Source organism: Sciurus vulgaris, assembly GCF_902686455.1.
Source record: "Sciurus vulgaris genome assembly, chromosome: 4".
NCBI lineage: Eukaryota > Metazoa > Chordata > Mammalia > Rodentia > Sciuridae > Sciurus > Sciurus vulgaris.
This window is the reverse complement of record NC_136464.1, coordinates 14604728-14623335: the sequence shown is the minus strand read 5'-3', so window position 1 is coordinate 14623335 and position 18608 is coordinate 14604728. Positions and strand designations below refer to the sequence as shown.

Sequence of the window (18608 nt, the reverse complement as noted above, 5' to 3'; positions counted from 1 at the left end):
TGTCTTCTAAAAAGAATGTCCCATTTGTGTGCCCCAAAGCATCCCCAGGCCAAGGCTCACCTTGTACCTCTCTGAGCCAGCCTGCAGGGCAATCTCCAGGAGGATAAACTCTGCACAGCACAAGCCAGTTTATGTGACTTTTATGGCTACCCCTGCTCCTATCTTTCACATCACTGTGTTTTCGTTTATGCTTTATTTATATCGCCAAACACGAGCAGTCTTGTATCTTGTTTCTGTCACAGTTTTTATTCACTTTCTTGGCATTTCTCTCTGGGTTTTATTACACATTTCTTGTTCCGGCTCCTAACATTTCTATCGTTTGCATCCCAGGGACTTGGTCATGTTCAGATGATTAGAATATGAACCCACGGTGCCGAGGAAGACCACAAGGCCCCTGCCCAGGTTCTTGCTGTGGCTGCTCCCTCCTCATTTCTTCTGGGAGTATCTGGAACTGTCCCCAGGGTCACCCCCCCACCTGTGCTGACCAGCAGGGCTTCATTTCTCTGTGAATGAATGCAGGGACTTCTGAAGAGGCTGCCATGAGAAGCCCAGAGCTTGCGGACCTGGGGGCTTTCTGAAACGCCAGGCTCAGGCCCAAATGCTCACAGACTTTTCATCCAAACCAACCTGGAGATGCCATGGCACCTGACTGAACTCATTCTAAGCCTGGTCATTTGAAAGCTGGCCCAGGAAGCAAGACAGTAGGAAAGCCCAGCTGAATGAAGCAATCATACAAAGAAGGACAACAGAAATGTGTCCTGCAGAAGCCCAGGTAAGACTGCAGGCTTCTGTCTCCTATCCTGTAGACCGTAGGTCACATCCAGAGGCAAACATAAATTGCAATGCAGTTAATGACGGTGCTTGGTGTTTTAATATTCTGCCTTAGAAAGTCCTGGTGGTGATAAGGATTCTGGGGATGGTCACTTACTTACTCTGAGAAGCAGGGGAGTCACAATTTGGGCAACCACCACCATGATCCTAATTCAGAGCAATGAGATCTGATCTTGGGTGACCTTAAGTGATGTCCTCTTGACCAGCACTCAGCTAGATGCTGGAAGTAAGAAAAACGGCCCCATTCTGAGTAGCTATCTTTTATCAAAATACTCGCTATCTGTAAGTCTAGACAAGTCATTTAATTTGAATATGATGGTAACTAGAGAGCCCACCAACTTTATTTTCTAAGTATAAAACTGCATTTGGGAAACAGGAAATGAATGTCATATGTGGGCCCTACACTAAATCCGATTCCTTTTAGTATTCATAAATGAGGCATTTGATTTGGTCCAAAGCAGTGGCTTTTGACCAAGGCACTTGTGCCCCTGCCCTGAGGAGACCCTTAGCAATGTTTTTGAGGATGAAGCTACCCAGGGATGCTGCCAAACATGGACAGTGTCCAGCACTGGACAGACCCACTCTCCCGGGACTAATAATTAATCTGCCCCTGTCAATCACCCTCAGTCTTGTGATTTGCTGCCCCAAATCCCAATATCTCGACACTGGCAATTTCTACTGACGTATAGATTTCAAGATTCCCAATGAATTAAGATAAAATAAACACTACAATAATCATTTTTTTTTAAAAAAAGAAAACAATGTTTATTAGGATATTCTGGGGTAGAGGTGGCCAAAGGGTCTACGTACACTCTGTAGTGCTTGAGCAACAGGCTAACAGAAAATTCAAACATCACAAAACCACTTCCAAAGTCCAAATAGGAAAACTTGTACTTCAACGCGTAGTTGTTCCGCATGGGTGTCGGCAAGGAAGCCCGTCACGTACAGCTGTGTGAGGAAGCGTGGGAAACCTCCGGAGGGTGCACAGGTGTCCTCGGGAAGTGAGGTCCACAGATCCGAGATAAATGTATCACCCATCCTCTGCAAGTGGAAAAGCCCAGAAACACACACTACCACATGGCCTCCCTGTTGCCTCCCTAAACCAGAGACTCCTTGAAGAAGCTGGCTGCGCCCCTCACCCCAGCTCTGCGGAGCCTGGGTGTCTGGCCCCCTCGCTCTGAAAAGAATTCTGGAAGCATCTCCCAAATAATCAGAATCCTTCTCCTATCCCACCTGTATTGTTACCTGGCATGAAACAGAATGAACAGCAGCTGAAACATACCCTCGGGTTAAGGGTAAAAAATGCAACGGCATCCAAAAATACAAGGAAAAAAAATACCACATCCTAAATCTCACACAGCGCCTCAGCAGGAGTTGGATTAAACAGAGAAAATAATTTCAATATCAAGGGAAAATGCGCATAAGATAGGAAAACTCTTTCAAGCAAACTGGTGAAAAGAGTTTCCCCCTCTCCCTTGGGTGAGGGAAGGGAGAAGAAGAGAAAAGATGGATAATTAGGAGAAAAGGGAGGCCCTGGATTTCAGGTTTGTGAAATTACTTCTTCAACCCTCTGAGGACAATCAGCTATTTCTGAATCCAGAAAAGCAGAGAAGTACCTGATTACTGTAAGACGCAGCCAAACGAGGCAGGGCAGGGCAGTCTGTGATTGGGTTCTATGGTCTCCATGCTCCCCCACCCCCCACATTTCAGAAGTGCCTTCAGCTAAAGATGAACAATAAAAACACAAATTCCAGATCACGGTTTGCACGCCAGGAAGATAATGCTGGATCACACAGCTCTGCAGCGGTTGTGACAGAGAGAGAAAGAGAGAGCAAGCTCTGTGGATGGAGCCTTACACTCCAGGGCACTAGAAGGCCCAGAGGACTTCACCCATCCCTGCCAGTCACCCTGGCCTGGCTCCTGACTCCTGACAGCCCTGGGATTCATGACCCAGCATCCACTGGATTGTCCAATTCCTTGTCCTACCGCTATCTAGTCTCATATCTATGTGACATCTGGCAGGCATCTGGGGTCACTGTGTACACTCAAAGTTATGCTGTTTCAAAGGACCCCTACTGGCTGTTTGCCCCTCAGGTGAAGCAGCTCGGGTGTCTCCTTCCTACCTGTCCTGAGGTTGCAATCTGATTGTTGGTGCACCTATGTGGTCAAGTCATGCCTTCTGAGGCCCAGAGGAGTGACACCTGGGTTCTCCATGATGGCCTTTCAGGTTTAGGCTGAGGGTTTGCCTTCTTCCTTGTGGGTAAGCTGGCTTTGCTCTTGTGCCCATGGGGACTGGGATTTATCTGTTGGAGACCAAGTCTGATAAACCAGTTCATGGACTACTTATAAAGAGGATGTCAAACTGAAGGATTCTATCAATATGGAAGAGATGAGTGTTTCTCTTAAATTGCTGTCAGAGGGTTCAAAACTCTCTAGTTACTTGTGGGGAAGGTTCAGCTCCAAATGGCAGTTCATCTAGCCAGAGGATTTGCTCAACCAGCATTTGACTTTGCTTCTCAGGATGCAGATGGAGAGTCTTCATCCTTGGAAGTGGTCTGGGAGTGGTGGAGTGGTCTAGCCTTCTTTCCAACATCCTGTGCTTGAGGATTCAAATCTCCACAGACTTATGGGTCTGGCAGATGTGGAGCACTATGGGACTGGCTGGTCAGGTCCCTCCAGGGACAACTGCTAGCTTTTCATCTCTCAGCAAGGGACACAATGGACAGATTCAAAGTGGCTAAGGTTCCAGTATTTTCTAAGACCTTTTTTTCAAACTCAGTATCTCATAAGGATAACTTCAGTGTCAGTACAGCTCAATGCCAATACAGCTATGCCAATGGACTAGTTCTTGCCACTGTGTGACAGAATGAAACCCTTCAAGGTCCCAACCATTTTCATGCAACTGACATTTTTAAGTACCTACTATGGCTCACACTTTCTACCAGAGAAGACTGGTGAGCAGGAAGACATGCTGTGTCAGAGGAAGTGGCTGAAAATCTCTGCTCAGTCTCCTGGCATCCTGTACAGAACAAAAATGGGGATTGCTGAGAGAGTCTGGCTTGGGATGAAGACAAGAAAATCAGAGAAACCTTCTATTGATGCTGGTGCTGTGCTTGGCAGCTGCCCTTGAGCAAAAATAAACTCCCCATGGCAGTGGGACAAGATGCTGATATTGGCACCTGCCAGAGGCAGACAGCCCAAGTCGCAGCTGTGCTGGTCAAATGAGCCTGGAGACCTTAGGGGGCTGAAGCCTCCATGACTATTAGCAGGCTGCGGTGCTCTGCAGGCAGTTTATTGAAATAGGGTTTGTGTGCCTTCCCCACCCCTCTGGGCTGGGTCTCAGAACAATCAGAAGTGCAGGTGGCATGTGGCACGGAACGGCCACCCCTAAGCTGTCTCTGGGAGGGAGGAGAGGCTCTACAGAGAACTCGGGGAGCGACCAAAAATGCAAAGTGAACACAGGGCATGCTTGGGGCGGGGGTCAGAAGATGAACTTTTGACTTGAGGATTAGCGTCACCTTTGATTGTCTGGCTCCCAAGAAAAGCTTCTCCTCCTTCATAAAAGGGACATCTGATGGGACAAGAATGAGTTTGGGTGGCAGTGCATTTAGAGCAATAAGGGTGAGGAATTGATGGGAAGGGATCCTGTTAAACACTTAGGTGATGAAGAACAAGGGTGGAGGCGAAGAAGTCAATCAACAGTATGAAAGGGGAGTGAACCAGCCAAGGTCCTGAGAACAGCTGTCCTCAGAAGTGAGGCCGACCGACCATAAACCCGCACAGGCGCCGTGGCAGCTGTAAGGCCTCTGCAGTGAGGATATTCAGGGGTACAGTCTTCATGAAGAATCTTGGACAACAACCTAAAACAAATGGTCACTTGAGAAGAAAAGCTGTGTCAAAGTCCAGAGGTGCCAGATCTACAAGAAATTCTACCTTAGGATAAGAGTAAAACGTGGCTCCCTAAGGCATCCAACCACATCCCTGGAATTTCTAAAAAGAAAGTCCTTCCTCTGCCACCCGTATATTTGCTCTGGCTTCCTTTCTGTAAAGGAACAACTGCCTACTGCAAAGACTGGATGTTTTGTCAGAAAACTCCTGTATTGATAAGCAAGAGATATCAGCAGACTGTACGGCATGCTGGCCCCTGGCATGAGGCTTCCTGTGGCACCTTATGTTTCATCTGTCCAAATCCATGCAGATGGGCCTTCCACCATCACGGTGCCTGGGCCAGTGGTAATTCACTCCCATCTGTGGCCATTGCTTGCAGGTCTTTCTTGAAAAGATGGGTCTCCCATGGTCTCATTTGCTCCAGTCGAAGAGCAGAAGCCAAAGCAACAGAGCTCCTGGGAGTCTTGAGTCCGGGACATCAAGAACAGTGTTGGGAAAGAGTTAGAAAATGCAAGCTCATTTAAATAGCCCTTTTCTGGCCCACAGTTTATTGACTTAAATAAGTCGTGCAAGTCTAACTGCAAGAATGAAAACTTATTTTCCAAAAGACAGCTCCTCCGAGGACACCAGTTTGTAAATAATAATTGAAATACATTTATGCTGGATTCTAAGAAAAGAATCTGCTAATTATATAAACTCCCGCTGCTCCTACATCTCTTCTCTCCACTGCTTGACACTGACTCAGAAATGCTTCCGCTCTCCCACTTTCCTAGTTCAGCAGATGGAGCGTTTCAGGAGTGGCTGATTTAGAGACAGGGAGGCCTGAGGGAAATGGATGCAGCTGGGAAAGACCCAGCCTCAGAGCGACCTGGCCCCAGAGCGCAGGCAAGACAGGAGCAGTCCCAGTATAGACCAAATTCAAGGCCAGAGCAGCTCCAGAGAAGTCCTGCACTATCTCGATGAACCTGAAGCCACAACTTCAAAGACATGTTTTTGATATAAGATAGACAATCATTTAAGAAAAATAAAATTAAAGCAGAAACCATCCTCCTCCTCTCATCGCAGTCTGGATAGTTTATTATGCTTAATGAAAAATAACTAGGTAATTCTCAACATCTACTTTTTCTATTAGAGGCTTGAAAAAAATCAGATATGGAAAAATAAATATTCAATTGGCATTCTGAATTCCCTCTCTATATTGTGCACTTCTTCCTTCGTGTGCTCTATTAAAGATACTCAAACATATATTAGCCAAAGATATTCAACATCAAAGAGGAATGGATGTGCTTCTAATCAACATGGCAATATTGCCTTTTTTAATTCTCTTTCTCTGAAATAAGTAGGGCATGGCTCGACTTGATCTGAGAGTCACAGTTTGCATGGACTTAAGTTTCTGTTCATGCGTTGTCAATATCATTCACCTTGAGATGCTTTCTGTAAGAGACTGGACCTCAGCAGACAGCTCCTGTGTTTGTGACACCCTAAAAGCGGAGACTGAAGGACCAAAAGTAGTGAACCACTTTGGTTTAGAAACACCTCACAGGGAAGCCAAATAGGTAAAAGATTTAAACCATTTGCCTGCACTAGTCCTGGGGTGAATGATGGTGTTTCAGCTCGCTGTGGTAAATTGAGATCACACTGCAGGACAGGACTACTTGCCTGCCTTGATTGTGTAAGAATCTCCTTAATGTGCTGTTCCTCAGCAAGATCCTTCCCCCTGTTTATTTAATAAGTAACTTATTTTCAAATGGAGGATTGGTAACTCTAATACACTTTTATCTCTAGAAAATAAGTGGGGTCTTTGTTAGTGATAGAGCTTTTCAAAATTTAATTTATGTGTTAATATCTATGCAGTCTTCAATGAAGGCTGCCCTTGTTAGCACAGAGAATGTCCATTTCCTCTTTGGTCATCTGCAACTAATTACTTCTGCATGCAGCAGAAGGAGTCAATAGCTTTCTACAGCGGATCACATAGAATGAGACCCATATGCCACCAGTCCAGTGTAGATACACAGAGATTCCTTAATCAAAACAAAATATGCTTTGGAAGAGATATGCTCTCATAGATGACTGGCATTCCAAATGTTTTGACACATTTAAAGTGTTTATTCAAAGTAAGAGTCTTTATGGAACTTTTTACTGATCAAATACAATTGGGTGTTTGATGCATTTCCCTTGAAAACATTTTGAAGTGAAAACCCTTGGTAGTGAGCATTATACATTTGTGTTTATTAACATTTGGATATAAATGTACTTCAAACACTGAAAGAGCTAAAAGACTAGGCTTTTCTCTGGGATTTTGTAGATATCCTCCTCTCCCCCACCCTCAGTGATCTGATACATCTTCCTAGGCAAACCTCGGCGGGTAAAGAGGATCAGTGTGAGACGTGCCCCCTGGGCTTCCTCCTCCGGCCCTCTCCCAGCGTGGGAAGAAAGCTTGTGCTCCCTAGTACTCTGTGGAGGGAGACACAGCCATAGGTCCTTGATCACTGCACATCCTGAATGTCGCCATCTAAACCAGACTTCAAAAGCACACTTGAGGGTCTCTTCGGTTACCGAAGGGAATGAATGAGTCTAGCTACCAGGGCTGGGCGCCTTAACATGAGAGAGAGCCCTGTCCTGTTCGGCTCGTCTCTGCCAGTCAGTATGCCTCCCCAGGCCACGTGACACAGACCCTCTCCATCCATAGACCTTGGTTCTTTTTCACCCAGCCAGTCACAGTCTGTCATGGGGGACATGGAACAAGACAAGCAGATTCTTGATGAACTTCAGACTCAACTGCTCTCAACAGGGGCAGAGACATGGCAGTTGAGAGTAAAGACTTAGGAAAACAACTTCATACCCCGGCAAGGATCAGCATTGAGAGACAGGGCAGCACATCCCCTGCCCTAGTCCCCTGCCCCAGTCAAAGCCACTTTTGCCCAATACCATGGAAACCGAGGCATGCAGTTGTGTCGATGGCAATGGTGCCATGAGACACTGCAGAACACACACAAGCGGCCACCAGTTTCCTGGCCTGTGTGCGCACCTGCATTTCAACACAGGATGAAAGACAATGCCCGGCTGCTCTGTTTCCTCCGGTCTGCCCGCAGCCACGTGACACAGAGCTTTCTGCTAAAGCAGGAGCTCCTGGGGTCTGCTTTTGAAGAGTTGTATTTGTGGAGTTAGAGTCGGAGCTACACTACTTGCGAGAGGGAAGCAAGCTCCACGTATTTTGTATTAAACCATCAGTAAAAAAATGAAGACAATATCGTTACTTTCAAAATATAGAAAGCCCATAGTTGAAATCATTGAGTAGTAAAATTTTTTTCTACATATAACCTCATAAATGTGAAGAGTATTAGAGTGACCATCAGCTATACTGACTCTCGTTAGTTTAAGGGCTTCTCACTCAGGTAAGGCTTAGGAGAGTGTCCGTCGATGACCAAGGAACTGAGAAATTTCGCATTCACTCCCCCCATCTTGACTAAAAGACAGATACTACATTTGGATGTAACAGGTGTTTCTTGTTTCATAGGAGAGCAGAGAACTGATGATGCACATAAACATCAGCGTGGAAAATGCTAGTACATGTAGAAGGTGAACATCGGTACAAGCTTGTTTCCACAAGGCCCACTCTTGATGATGACTTTTACTTTGTGACCCGCCCCCCAAAAAAGCTTGTCAACCATGTTAGATTGCCATTTATCATTAGCAATCAAAGGCATTACATGACATGAGGGAAAATCCTTAGAAAGACTAACTTCCTCTCTAGTCAGTAAGTGCCAGAGTTAAAACTTTTAAAACCATCATCATCATCATCATCAACAACAAAACATGGCCCCAGTTTGCTTTACAGCCAAATTTACAAATTGTCCCCTTAAAGTACAGCATGCCCCAAAGCCTTTGAGTGTGGGATGCAGCACCGACTCAGGCTGTCCAGAGAAGCCCCTAAGGATCACAAGAAGCTTTCTTTAAAAAACGAAGAAAAAGAAAAGTTCCAGTTGGATAAAACTGTTTCTCAACCGAGCTCCTAAAACTGGATTTTCAGATATACAAGAGGACAGGAAACAGATAACTTGGTTTTTGTCTTTTTACATGTCCATATTGTTTTTTTAAATGCAGCTACGATGTTTCTGCCAAAGATAAAGATAACAGGGTGGACAGAGCAGTTACCACCGGAACCAGCAGTGGGCTCAGACCGCAGCGTGGAGGTGCCGCCATTGATTTTGTGGTTATGTGGCTGGAGGGACCAGCAAGACCATCCTTTTCGTAATCACGCTGTAAGAGAGAACATTTCCATCATCACCCACGGCTCAGATCCGTCCCCTCACGCTCTTTCCCTGGCTGACCCACTCACCAAGGCTGACTGAGACTGTACCACTGATTACATTTTGCTGATCTGTCAGTTTCACGAGAAGGAATCGTGAACTTGAGTGAGGCCCAGACACTCCTTCATACTGAATTATTAAGACCCATTCTGGGGGAAAACATTTGAGCTTGGGTGTCTCTGCCACTTCCCACCTCTTCCAAGGTCACCCCGCCGCTGTGCAACAGGGAACGCTTCCTCTAGGCAGGACTGGCTTAGAAGCTGGCTTTCCTCCCACCAGAGAACAGGGCAGGAAGGCACCATCTTGGAAAGCTTGCCCAGCCGAGGCAGAGTTCCCGCAGAGATGGGCCACAACTAGCACCACCAGGGCAGACAGAGCAGGCAGGGATTTCTCTCCCTCAGTCAGTTCCATGACAGGTTTTGCAGCGGGACAGTCAGAGAGGGCCAGGAGCTTGCCCAGCTCCTCGCCACCAGCCCAGACCCCTGGGTTTCAGAACTCCTCAGCATGGTTAGAATCCTCCATCCCACAGCCAACCTGCTCCATCCATCACACCATATCCCACAGTGGACCAGGATTGGGATCAGCACACAGCAACTATTCCTCTCCTCCCCATGAACTGGGGAGGGTAATGGGACCTGCCCTCTCTACCTGCACTGCTGTGGAGGTCAGAGGAACTGCAGGCAGAGGTCATCCGGGAGACACCGAGGGCCCCGTGCATCTTCTCCATGCTGGACGACTTTCTGTGACTGTGCTTTCAGAGGGTCTCATGGCATCAATCAGAACAGGGAATGCTTAGCACTGGGGCTGGATCTCAGATGAAGATCCACACTTAGTTCTAACTGCACTGACTCCAAAGTCTACACCTTGCTCAGAGGGCAAATGGACAGAGAGCGTGCCTTCAATTTTTTCTGGACCTGAAACCTTATTGCCTTGGTGCCTCATGTATCATCTCATGTCCTGGAGCCCAAAGGCTATGTCTATAAATGCAGGAAAACCCCAAAAGTAACGTGACTTACATCCGAAAGACAGAGATGTGTACTGCCCGAAACATTGGATTTCAGCTTCTGTGCCTGGAGAAAGACAAGGAAGGGGGAGGAAAAAAGCTCAAACATAATAGGGAGAGTAATTACTGATGATCCATTAATCAATGGTTCAGGGCAGCACTGTCCAATAAATACATGAGTCACACCTGTGAGAACCAGCCATAATTTACAATATGATAGTAGTCACCTAATAAAGAGATAACAGGTGAAGTTAATTTTAATAATATATCTTATTTAACCCACCATATTACCATTTCAATATGTAATCAATATAAAAAGTTAATGAGATGCTTTACATTCTTTATTTCACACTGAGTTTTCAAAATCTGGTGGTGTTTGACGAGGCATGTCTGTGCTCAGACCTGCCTCATTTCAAAAGGCTCAAGAGCTACTTGTCACTAGTCCATCTAGGGACAGTACAGGCAGGACTGGGCTTCTAAAAGGAAAATGAGGAAGTGACCAGTTATTTTTTATTTCTGAATGTTCTTTCTGGGGAGTGCCTTCCTCTACTTGAGAATTGCCAATAGAAATCCCCACTTATTAGTAAACACACAGATGTCTTCCAGAAGTGGTTTGTTTGTTCATTTGTTTGCTCATTACTTCAATCAACAAACACTACCAGGCTACTACTATTTTCCAAGCTTTTACTATTTTCTGTTCACAGGATGGTGAACAGAAAGCACTAGTAAGGACATGTCTCCCTGGTTGGGCAGTAAGGCACAGGGCAGGGACTCTTTCAGGTGGCCACCCTTGAGGAATCAGGCAGGGCAGTACAGATCCTGATCCAGCAGGTGCCAGGGGCTGAGCAGTGAGGACTTTAAGCTCCATTTTCCCTCAACTGAACCAACTCCACTGGGCTTCTGCCTGAGAATTCAGTGCCATCATTCAAACAATTAGAGCGAACACCCTTGTCGTGAGAACTACTGACCCAAGACAGCTCTCTTGTTTTACAAAGCAAAACAATTAGAGCCCAGAGAAGTTAAGTGACTTATCGAAGGTCATACAGCAATTTGCTTGTAGAGTCAGGACGCATCCAATCTCTTCAGCTCTTGTATGAAAATAAAAGCTATTTCCCGCATCAACAGTGTTTCTCCCAGCCTCTACCCTCCTGCAAATCCACATAAGGACTCCTCCCGTGATGTTCCATCCTCACCCACAGCAATAGCCGCCCTTTGGCACCAAAAGACAGCTCACTTGTTGGTGAGGTCCCATTAAGCATCACAGCTGAATCAAGGGGCACCTGAGTGACTGGCTCTGTGTGCATGCTGCAAGACTTCTGGGACTCACTGAGGACATGCTAGGCTGCGAATGCAGTATGTTGGCCCAATGAGTAATTTACTGACCATAATGCCACTCGGAAGGCATCATAATCTTTACCTACATTTGCATATGCCAGCTGTGAATATGAAATAGAAACCTTTAAACAGGCTTCGAGAGTAAGACACTGTGAAGCACCCCAGGCTGTTCAAAGGTCACTAAATGTTATGTATAAGGAGATCAGAGGAGAAACTGGAAGAGGAATTGAACCTCACTTGAAAGCCTACTTTTAATCTATATTAATAGCAAATCTGGTCCACTGCATTGTTACCTACAGAGAAGAATGTGTAGAACTTAACATGTTTTATTTCTGTCCAAGATTGGAATTGTGCCCAGACACTAAAATGGCCCTAAAACATCCCATTTTGCCTTTTCAAGACCATAATCTATGAAAGACAAAAACCCTTGCTCAGGGCCTCTGTATAACTAATGCAGTCATTAAATTGTGCAGAGAAAGGCAGCCTGTGCACTGGTCACAGCTAAGTTGCTCCTTAGTGTCCTGGACCACAGTGGCCTCAGAGCACCAAGGCTGGGCAGGCCTCCTCTCCACTCTGTTCCATAGGCTTAGCTCTCGTGGGCGGTGCTTTGCTCCTGGTGACATTCATCAGCTGTGTTTCTCTGTCATTTCAGGAATCTGAGGCAGCACTAGTGGAATCTCGCCATGATGAAGTAATTGTGAGGGGCTTCCAGCAGTGGGCCAGGAAATGCCTCCGTTTCACAGATGTTGCTGAGTGGCTCAGCCTGCGCAGGTAGAGCTCCAGCCCTCATTAGTCACTGGGGGCCTCTTACTGTGCACAGCACTTAGGAGCCTTTGCCAGGTCCACATGCCTATGTGTAGAACTGCCAGCTTTGTCCTCCCTCCAGGAATGGCTGTGATAAGTGTTCAATCACAGGAACACATGCTTAGACATGCTCCAAGTGTGTGAAGTCTCTGGGCTCCAAAGCAGCCCTCCTACTGACTTCTAATGGTCAGCATATGGCCTTGTCTCCCTGTGGTGCCACTGGACTCACTGGAGGCACGAGCCCCCCAGCTCCTCTGGCCTGGAGGGCCACCACCCTGACTGGCATGGATGCATGAACTGCTGAGTTCCAAAAAGACTGCATCAGGCCCCTACCTATTGCTGCTGAGAATAGGCCTGCTCCCTTGTCACCACCTGCCCAACCCATAGCACGTAGGACTCTAACCCCTCTGCCTCCATAGACTATTAACAGGCTTCTCGCAGAAAGGTTCCAGAGCCCAGGAAACCACCATGACAGCAGAGGCAGGGCAGGGCACAGCAGAGATGCACTGAGGTCCATCTAAACCCAGAGGGGCCACAGTTAACAGGTGAAGGGCAAAAGTGAACTGCTGTTGGGATGGCAGATGGCATGTGAGTGACAGGATCAGAGGTTGCACATGGCTGTGAGATCCTTTTAATGCCTCACTGAATGAGAAGCAGATGAGAGAGGATCTGCTGCCTAGACTGGGGGGCAGTCACTGCAGAGAGAAAGTTGTGCAGTGCCCCTAACATCATGTGAGCTGCAGCCAGAGGGGCAGAGCCCAGCCTCCAGAGCTCTGAGTGTCTGGCAGTCACTGCTTAGGCATCCCAGTGACAGCTGAGGGGTAGAAAACTTCATCTGCAGATCCGAAATCTACTTAAGAAAATCAGAGATTTAAAGCCCATCTTAGAAGCCCAAGAAACCTGTTATTTTCACATTTTAAAGGCCTTTATTGAGTATTTGTGAAATAATCACTGTCTTGCTAGTCAGGTCTGATAAATGCAAGCAGATAAAATTATAGGATGTCCCTCCTCTTCAACTCTTGCAAAGGGTATATACATAGTTTAAATGTTGTCCCATTTACTGACACTTGGGATAGTCCCAGGAAAATTAAAAGGAAAAAAGAAAAATCTCAAACTCTGTAAGAAGTAAGTTAGAAACTGAAAAAGCATCTTTTATCCCTGAGTTATAAACTGGTCAAACCAAGGGTTTGGCACAGGGCATGTGGTTTTTGCTGTGAGCCCCAAAATCTTGCTCATTCTGGGATATTCAGGAACTCAACTCACAGTTTCGCCAGTCTGTACCTACCTGGATACTGAACCTTTAAGTCTGTGGTATTAAAATAGGGTATGTCTTGTAAAGAGACAGAGGAGAAAGTATTTCTGACAGTCCAACTGAACAATCATTACAGTATGTTGGCAAATGATTTATCGAATGTCTTTTATGAAAAAGTGCTTCCTAGTTTCCCAGCAGCTAGTTCCTAGTGATGGTAGTTTGGGGAAGCTGCCTGACTCTGCATTGTGGAAACCATGATATATAGCACCTTGAGGTTTGTATCTTTAGAATGGAATAATGCAAATGTGCACAAAGCAGCCTTCACCACATTATGGAAAAAGAAGGAAACCTGTTCTTTAGGCTCTTTATAAGCTTTGTCCCCCCAGCAGCTGCTGCTTTTCTGTTATAAAATTGTCACTGGCGGTAATCCGCAAGTCCAGGCACGTCGCATAATAGAATTTCCAGGGCACTGTAATTGCGAGGCCAGACCTCGCCAGTCCCTGGCACCAGAGGGTTAATAAATGCATTAGATGCTGTTAACCTCTGTTACCTGGAGTCAGAGCGGGGCCTCTCCTGCTTTTACCCAGTGATTAGCATTTGGAAAGCCAGTCTTGTGCCAACGGCATTCCGTGCAGAATGCACAGGCGGACACATAATTTATAGCTCACAGTCAGGTCCCCACATGGTTCTGCCCACAGTAGGCTCTCCAGAGCCTTGGGGACAGGTCAGGCTCGTGAGCAGCATGTTTGCTCTGTTTATGGAACTGGAGACTTAAAAGTGCACCCGCTCAGAGCCCGGCCTTTGCTGCCCCAGGACTCCATTTCTGTAGAGAAGCCAGTGTTTAATCTGGGGGTTTTAGGCAGCTGTCAGCCAGCAGGGCATGGAACATTTCTCTGCTCTCCTCCATGCAGAAGAAAAGTCATTTTTTGCTCTACCTCCAGAAAATAAAACCAGAGGAAGCTGCCCAATCCAATAGCAACAGACTGTCCAGGCTGAAGCCAAATAGTCATAATTAATGATGCTCTGGTTCTTTTCTCCCTTGCTTTACTGATTAGAGAGATTTGCTATATTAGGAACCTGTTTGCTTAATGACAGAATACAAGCAATAAACAGAGAAATACACAGACTGTAAAATGCAATCAACTTTGCTCTCCAGCACTCACTAAGTACCTCGCTGCATCTATCACAGTTGTCAATACCAGTTTATTAGCATACGAGTCTCTTCTGCAGCTCAAATTAGACCCTTGCTAGGGAAAACCATTGCATGAGTTCTTTCGGAAACAGTCTGGAAGCAAAGTCCAGAACTCGGTTGTCTCTCAATTTAAATGTGCATATCTTATGTTCCCTTGTAAAACAAAATGTAGGAAGAAAGGTGTATTCCTAATCCCAAATGATAACTGAGCAGAGCAGCTTGCTTCAGAGTTTGCATTTTTCACATTGTATTTGAATAGACACACCTGATTATAGACTTGCGTGGGGAGTAGTTATCATATAACAAGTCTATTGTGTACTTGATACATACATGCTCAAATTAATTTCTGCATGTAAAAAGAAACTTAAAAAAACAAAACAAAACAAAATGAGCCTGCCTGTGGGTGGATTCAAGCTAAGTCATGGTGGCTGCTCTTTTGGAGTTTGGTATTGACTTCTGGGAGAGCTGAAGAGGTTTTATTGCTCGTCTGGTCACAAGCAGTTGGCCAGCCTTTCTAAAATCCCTGCCACTGTCTATTTTGAAACTCACCTTCCTGGTGATTTGCTTTTCCTACAAACTCGGTAACAACCCCTGCAGTCCCTGGTCTGAATAATGTGCAGTAAAGTCAGCTGCGTAAAACAAGTGGACACATAAATAAGGCCTGCTCAGGGCCCCTGGGCCTGGGTGTTTGTCTTTCAGAGCCTGTGCTCAGCAGGGAAGGGATCCATTTCCTCCAAGCAGAATTCTGCCAGGAGGAAGTAAGGGGCTGTGGAGAAAGCCAGGGTGAGCGGGAAGCGTCCTTCTAAGAAGTGACTGGTGATAATCCTCAAGTGGCAATTTTACCACTGAGCCTGGGACTGACAGGTCTCCTCTATCGACCCCTCCCAAAACACTTTGTCTCCATATGGCCTGAACCTTGGCCAAAGGCTTTCATTACATTAAGCTCTAAGAAGGTCTTGTAAAGATTCTACACTCAGCACAGGTTCAAGAAGGCTCAAGGCTGCCAAGTTTAGTCAATTTGGACAAGTCGTGCCAGGTCCTAAGATGTGGTAGGGGAGGTTGCAGAGGGGGCAACGGTGCTTCCGCACCTGGCGAAAGCCTGGCTCAGACTGGCTGGGCTGTTTGGACAAGGTTTCCAAGAACACGTGGACAGAAAACTGAAATGAAGCCAGTTGGAGTCGGGGGTGGGGCTGGTAACCTGGAAGGTGACATGGGAATCTGCTCTAGAGCCCGCCAGGTCATGGGTTCCTGGTACCCACAGGGCAATCAGAGTTTAATTGGGCCACTTAGTTGAATTTACTGCCAGCCGAGAGCAGAATCCTTTCTTGACTGTGCTGAGGACTGAATCTGTAGTTGGTCAATTGAGAAATTAAGTCAAAAGGCAAAATCATTTTAAAATGACACATTTGTATGAAACTACTTTAACATCTAAATGTCATTCATTTACTAAGTTTGGGATACATGACCAAGGCCACCATTTTTTTTTTTTTTTTTAATGAAAAGAGCCTACTAACTGGAGTTCCCTACCTTATGCTTTCCATAAACAAAACCTCTGAATCATGGTATATAATTCCCAGTTTGGGTTTCTTTAAACAGGAGCAGCATTTGTTTTTGTCGCCCACAGAAGAATCTCAGTGCAATCTTTCTACATTTTTATAGTCTTTCTCAGTCTTTTACAGTTTTTTTTTTTTTTTTTTAAGAAATTTGCCTTTTCCAATGTATTCAGCTCAGTTTTCATTGAAACAATTATGCTTTTTGGCACTCCAATTTCAATCATTCATATACTATTTAATTAATTGATGCTAGCAAAATACTAAATATAATCAGCACAAAAAGATGTGTGAACAAATATTCTTGGCTTGGCAAGCCCATGTGTCAACTGGAGACAGCAAAGGGACACAGGTGGGCAGAGCAGGGGGCAGCCGCTAGCTTGGAGCATTCACTGAGTCTTGCACATAGTATCTGTGTAGCGGGAAGGCTGGCTTCTGTGGTGAGCTGGTAAGTGAAGTTGTTAGGAGACCTGCTGTAATTGAGAATTTGCTCCTGCTACTGACTTGTTTGATAAGGTATGTTTAAAAACAAAAACAAACAACTGGGCTGGGGTTGTAGCTCAGTGGTACAGCGCTTGCCTAGCATGTTTGAGGCACTGGGTTCCATTCTCAGCACTGCATGTAAATTAATTGATTAATTAATTAATCAAAGGTCCATCAACAACTAAAAAAATTTAAAAAAAAAGATTAGGAAAGTTCTAGACTTGGTTTTTCAATCAATAGCTATGATAATAATAATTCCTGTCCTAGAGTATAAATCATAGCATAGGATTTAGACACAGTCCTTCTAAAGTTCAAGTTGCTGTTGACAATGTCTTAGCAGCTCTGTGTTCTCTGGTCAGTCCTGGACTGTGGCAAGAGGGGGAAACTGTAAAACCTCAGGCTAATTTGGTTTGTGAACATTACGTTGAAGAGAAGTGGCTCATGATCCTTTGCGATCCCTTTGCTTTAAAAATGGATGCACTGAAAGATACCATCCAGTAAGATAGATCAACAGTGCTCCATTAGCTAAGCTGTCCCTCAGGCTTTCCTGCTGGTCTCCAGTGCACCATGAAAGGATGCTGAAGGCCGGCACTTGTAACTTTGCACTAATGGCAGGAGGGAAAGGCGCGTGCGCAGCCTGTGCGCAGCACAGAGCTCCCCAGGACCTGGCCTCCTGCTTCTTTTCCTACCTTCACAGGATCGTCTTACATCTATTTTGCTTTTCCCCACATTGGGGCAAACATAGATTACAAAATACATCACACGACTGTGTTTTTGTTCATGGTTAACTTGCTTGATTAGGAAAATACTCAGACAAGAAGCAATTATGAGTTGTAGTTTAGAAAATTATGCCCAATTAACAATAAGATGATGCCAAATAAGGTGTGAAAGACATTTTAGTGCCGGAGGGTGGGGGGGGTGGATTCCGCAGCACAAACATTTAGTGACAATGGTGTACAGGCAAGGAGGAGGGACTGCCCTAAAAGGAAACGGTAGTTTTCTCAAAGGTGCAGTTGGAAATGCAAGTATGCAAGAGCAACAGAAGAGATTCACCATGGTCCCTGATGAGCAGCGCACGAAGCCTGTCTCATCAGGCCCGCATCCCATCACCGTCAGATAATATTTATTAAGCCTCTCATTCTCCCATGCATTTATGTGCAGCTGAGTGCAGCCCCGTAATGGCTCTGTGACTTATGGTCTTGACTAAGGTTTGATAAAAAACTCCATTGCCTGGAGACAAAATGGCCAGGAGCTTTGGTTCATGCTCTGGGTTAGGAGATGGTACACTCCTATCACTGCAAAAATCAAGGTAAAGGCAAAATTAAAAAAAAAAAAAAAATATATATATTACATGTATATATATTACATATATATAATTTTTTAAAATGTGCTTTCAGCATAAAAAAATACCTAAAAGACATAGAAAAACCAAATAGACTAATGTTGATGTCTGATCATTACAAGTAATAGTAGCCCCCACTGAGAATGATCCCAAATACATTTTAACAAATATTCCCTCCTGAAGAGGATACTCCGTTTTGTACAGATTGGAAACAGCAGTCCAGACTCGCCCACGTTTCCACAGCTTGGAGTGGTTGTGCTGAGATTTGAACCCAGTCTCTTTGACTCCAAAAGCCATGCCTCCTGCCTCCGTGTCAGACCTCCACCTGTTGTCACTCATGCTCCTTACGTCAACCCTTAGAAACAGGTCTCGCTACCCTGCTGACAGCTGAGGACAGTTCTGAGCGGTGCAGTAATAAGCCTGGGGTCACACAGTCAGCAGAACAGAGCTAGAAGCGATGGAGAGGCTACCGGGGTACAAGGCACAGGGGCTCCTCCCAAGCCTCACTGAAGATACCAGGTGCAACTCCTGCAAATGCACCCGCTATCGGGAGCCAGAGGTCAGGTCAGGTCGGGTGGATTCTACTCCCAAGAGAGCCTGGGAGGTGAGTGTCTCTCA

General features: G+C 45.7%; 1 protein-coding gene across 3 annotated transcripts in view; it reads right to left on the bottom strand.

Annotated features, from left to right (window-relative positions):
• Positions 1 to 3468: 3468 nt before the first annotated feature.
• Positions 3469 to 18608, bottom strand: part of GFRA1 (GDNF family receptor alpha 1) — a 191336-nt gene continuing 176196 nt past the window's right edge. For all 3 annotated transcript variants that reach the window (XM_079136641.1, XM_079136643.1, XM_079136642.1), the window contains 2 exons: positions 10046 to 10099; positions 3469 to 8979 (listed from right to left, as the gene is read on the bottom strand). In XM_079136641.1, the coding sequence (XP_078992767.1) occupies positions 8824 to 8979; positions 10046 to 10099 (210 nt within the window). In that variant the 3' untranslated portion in view covers positions 3469 to 8823. The remainder of the gene's footprint in view (positions 8980 to 10045; positions 10100 to 18608) is intronic.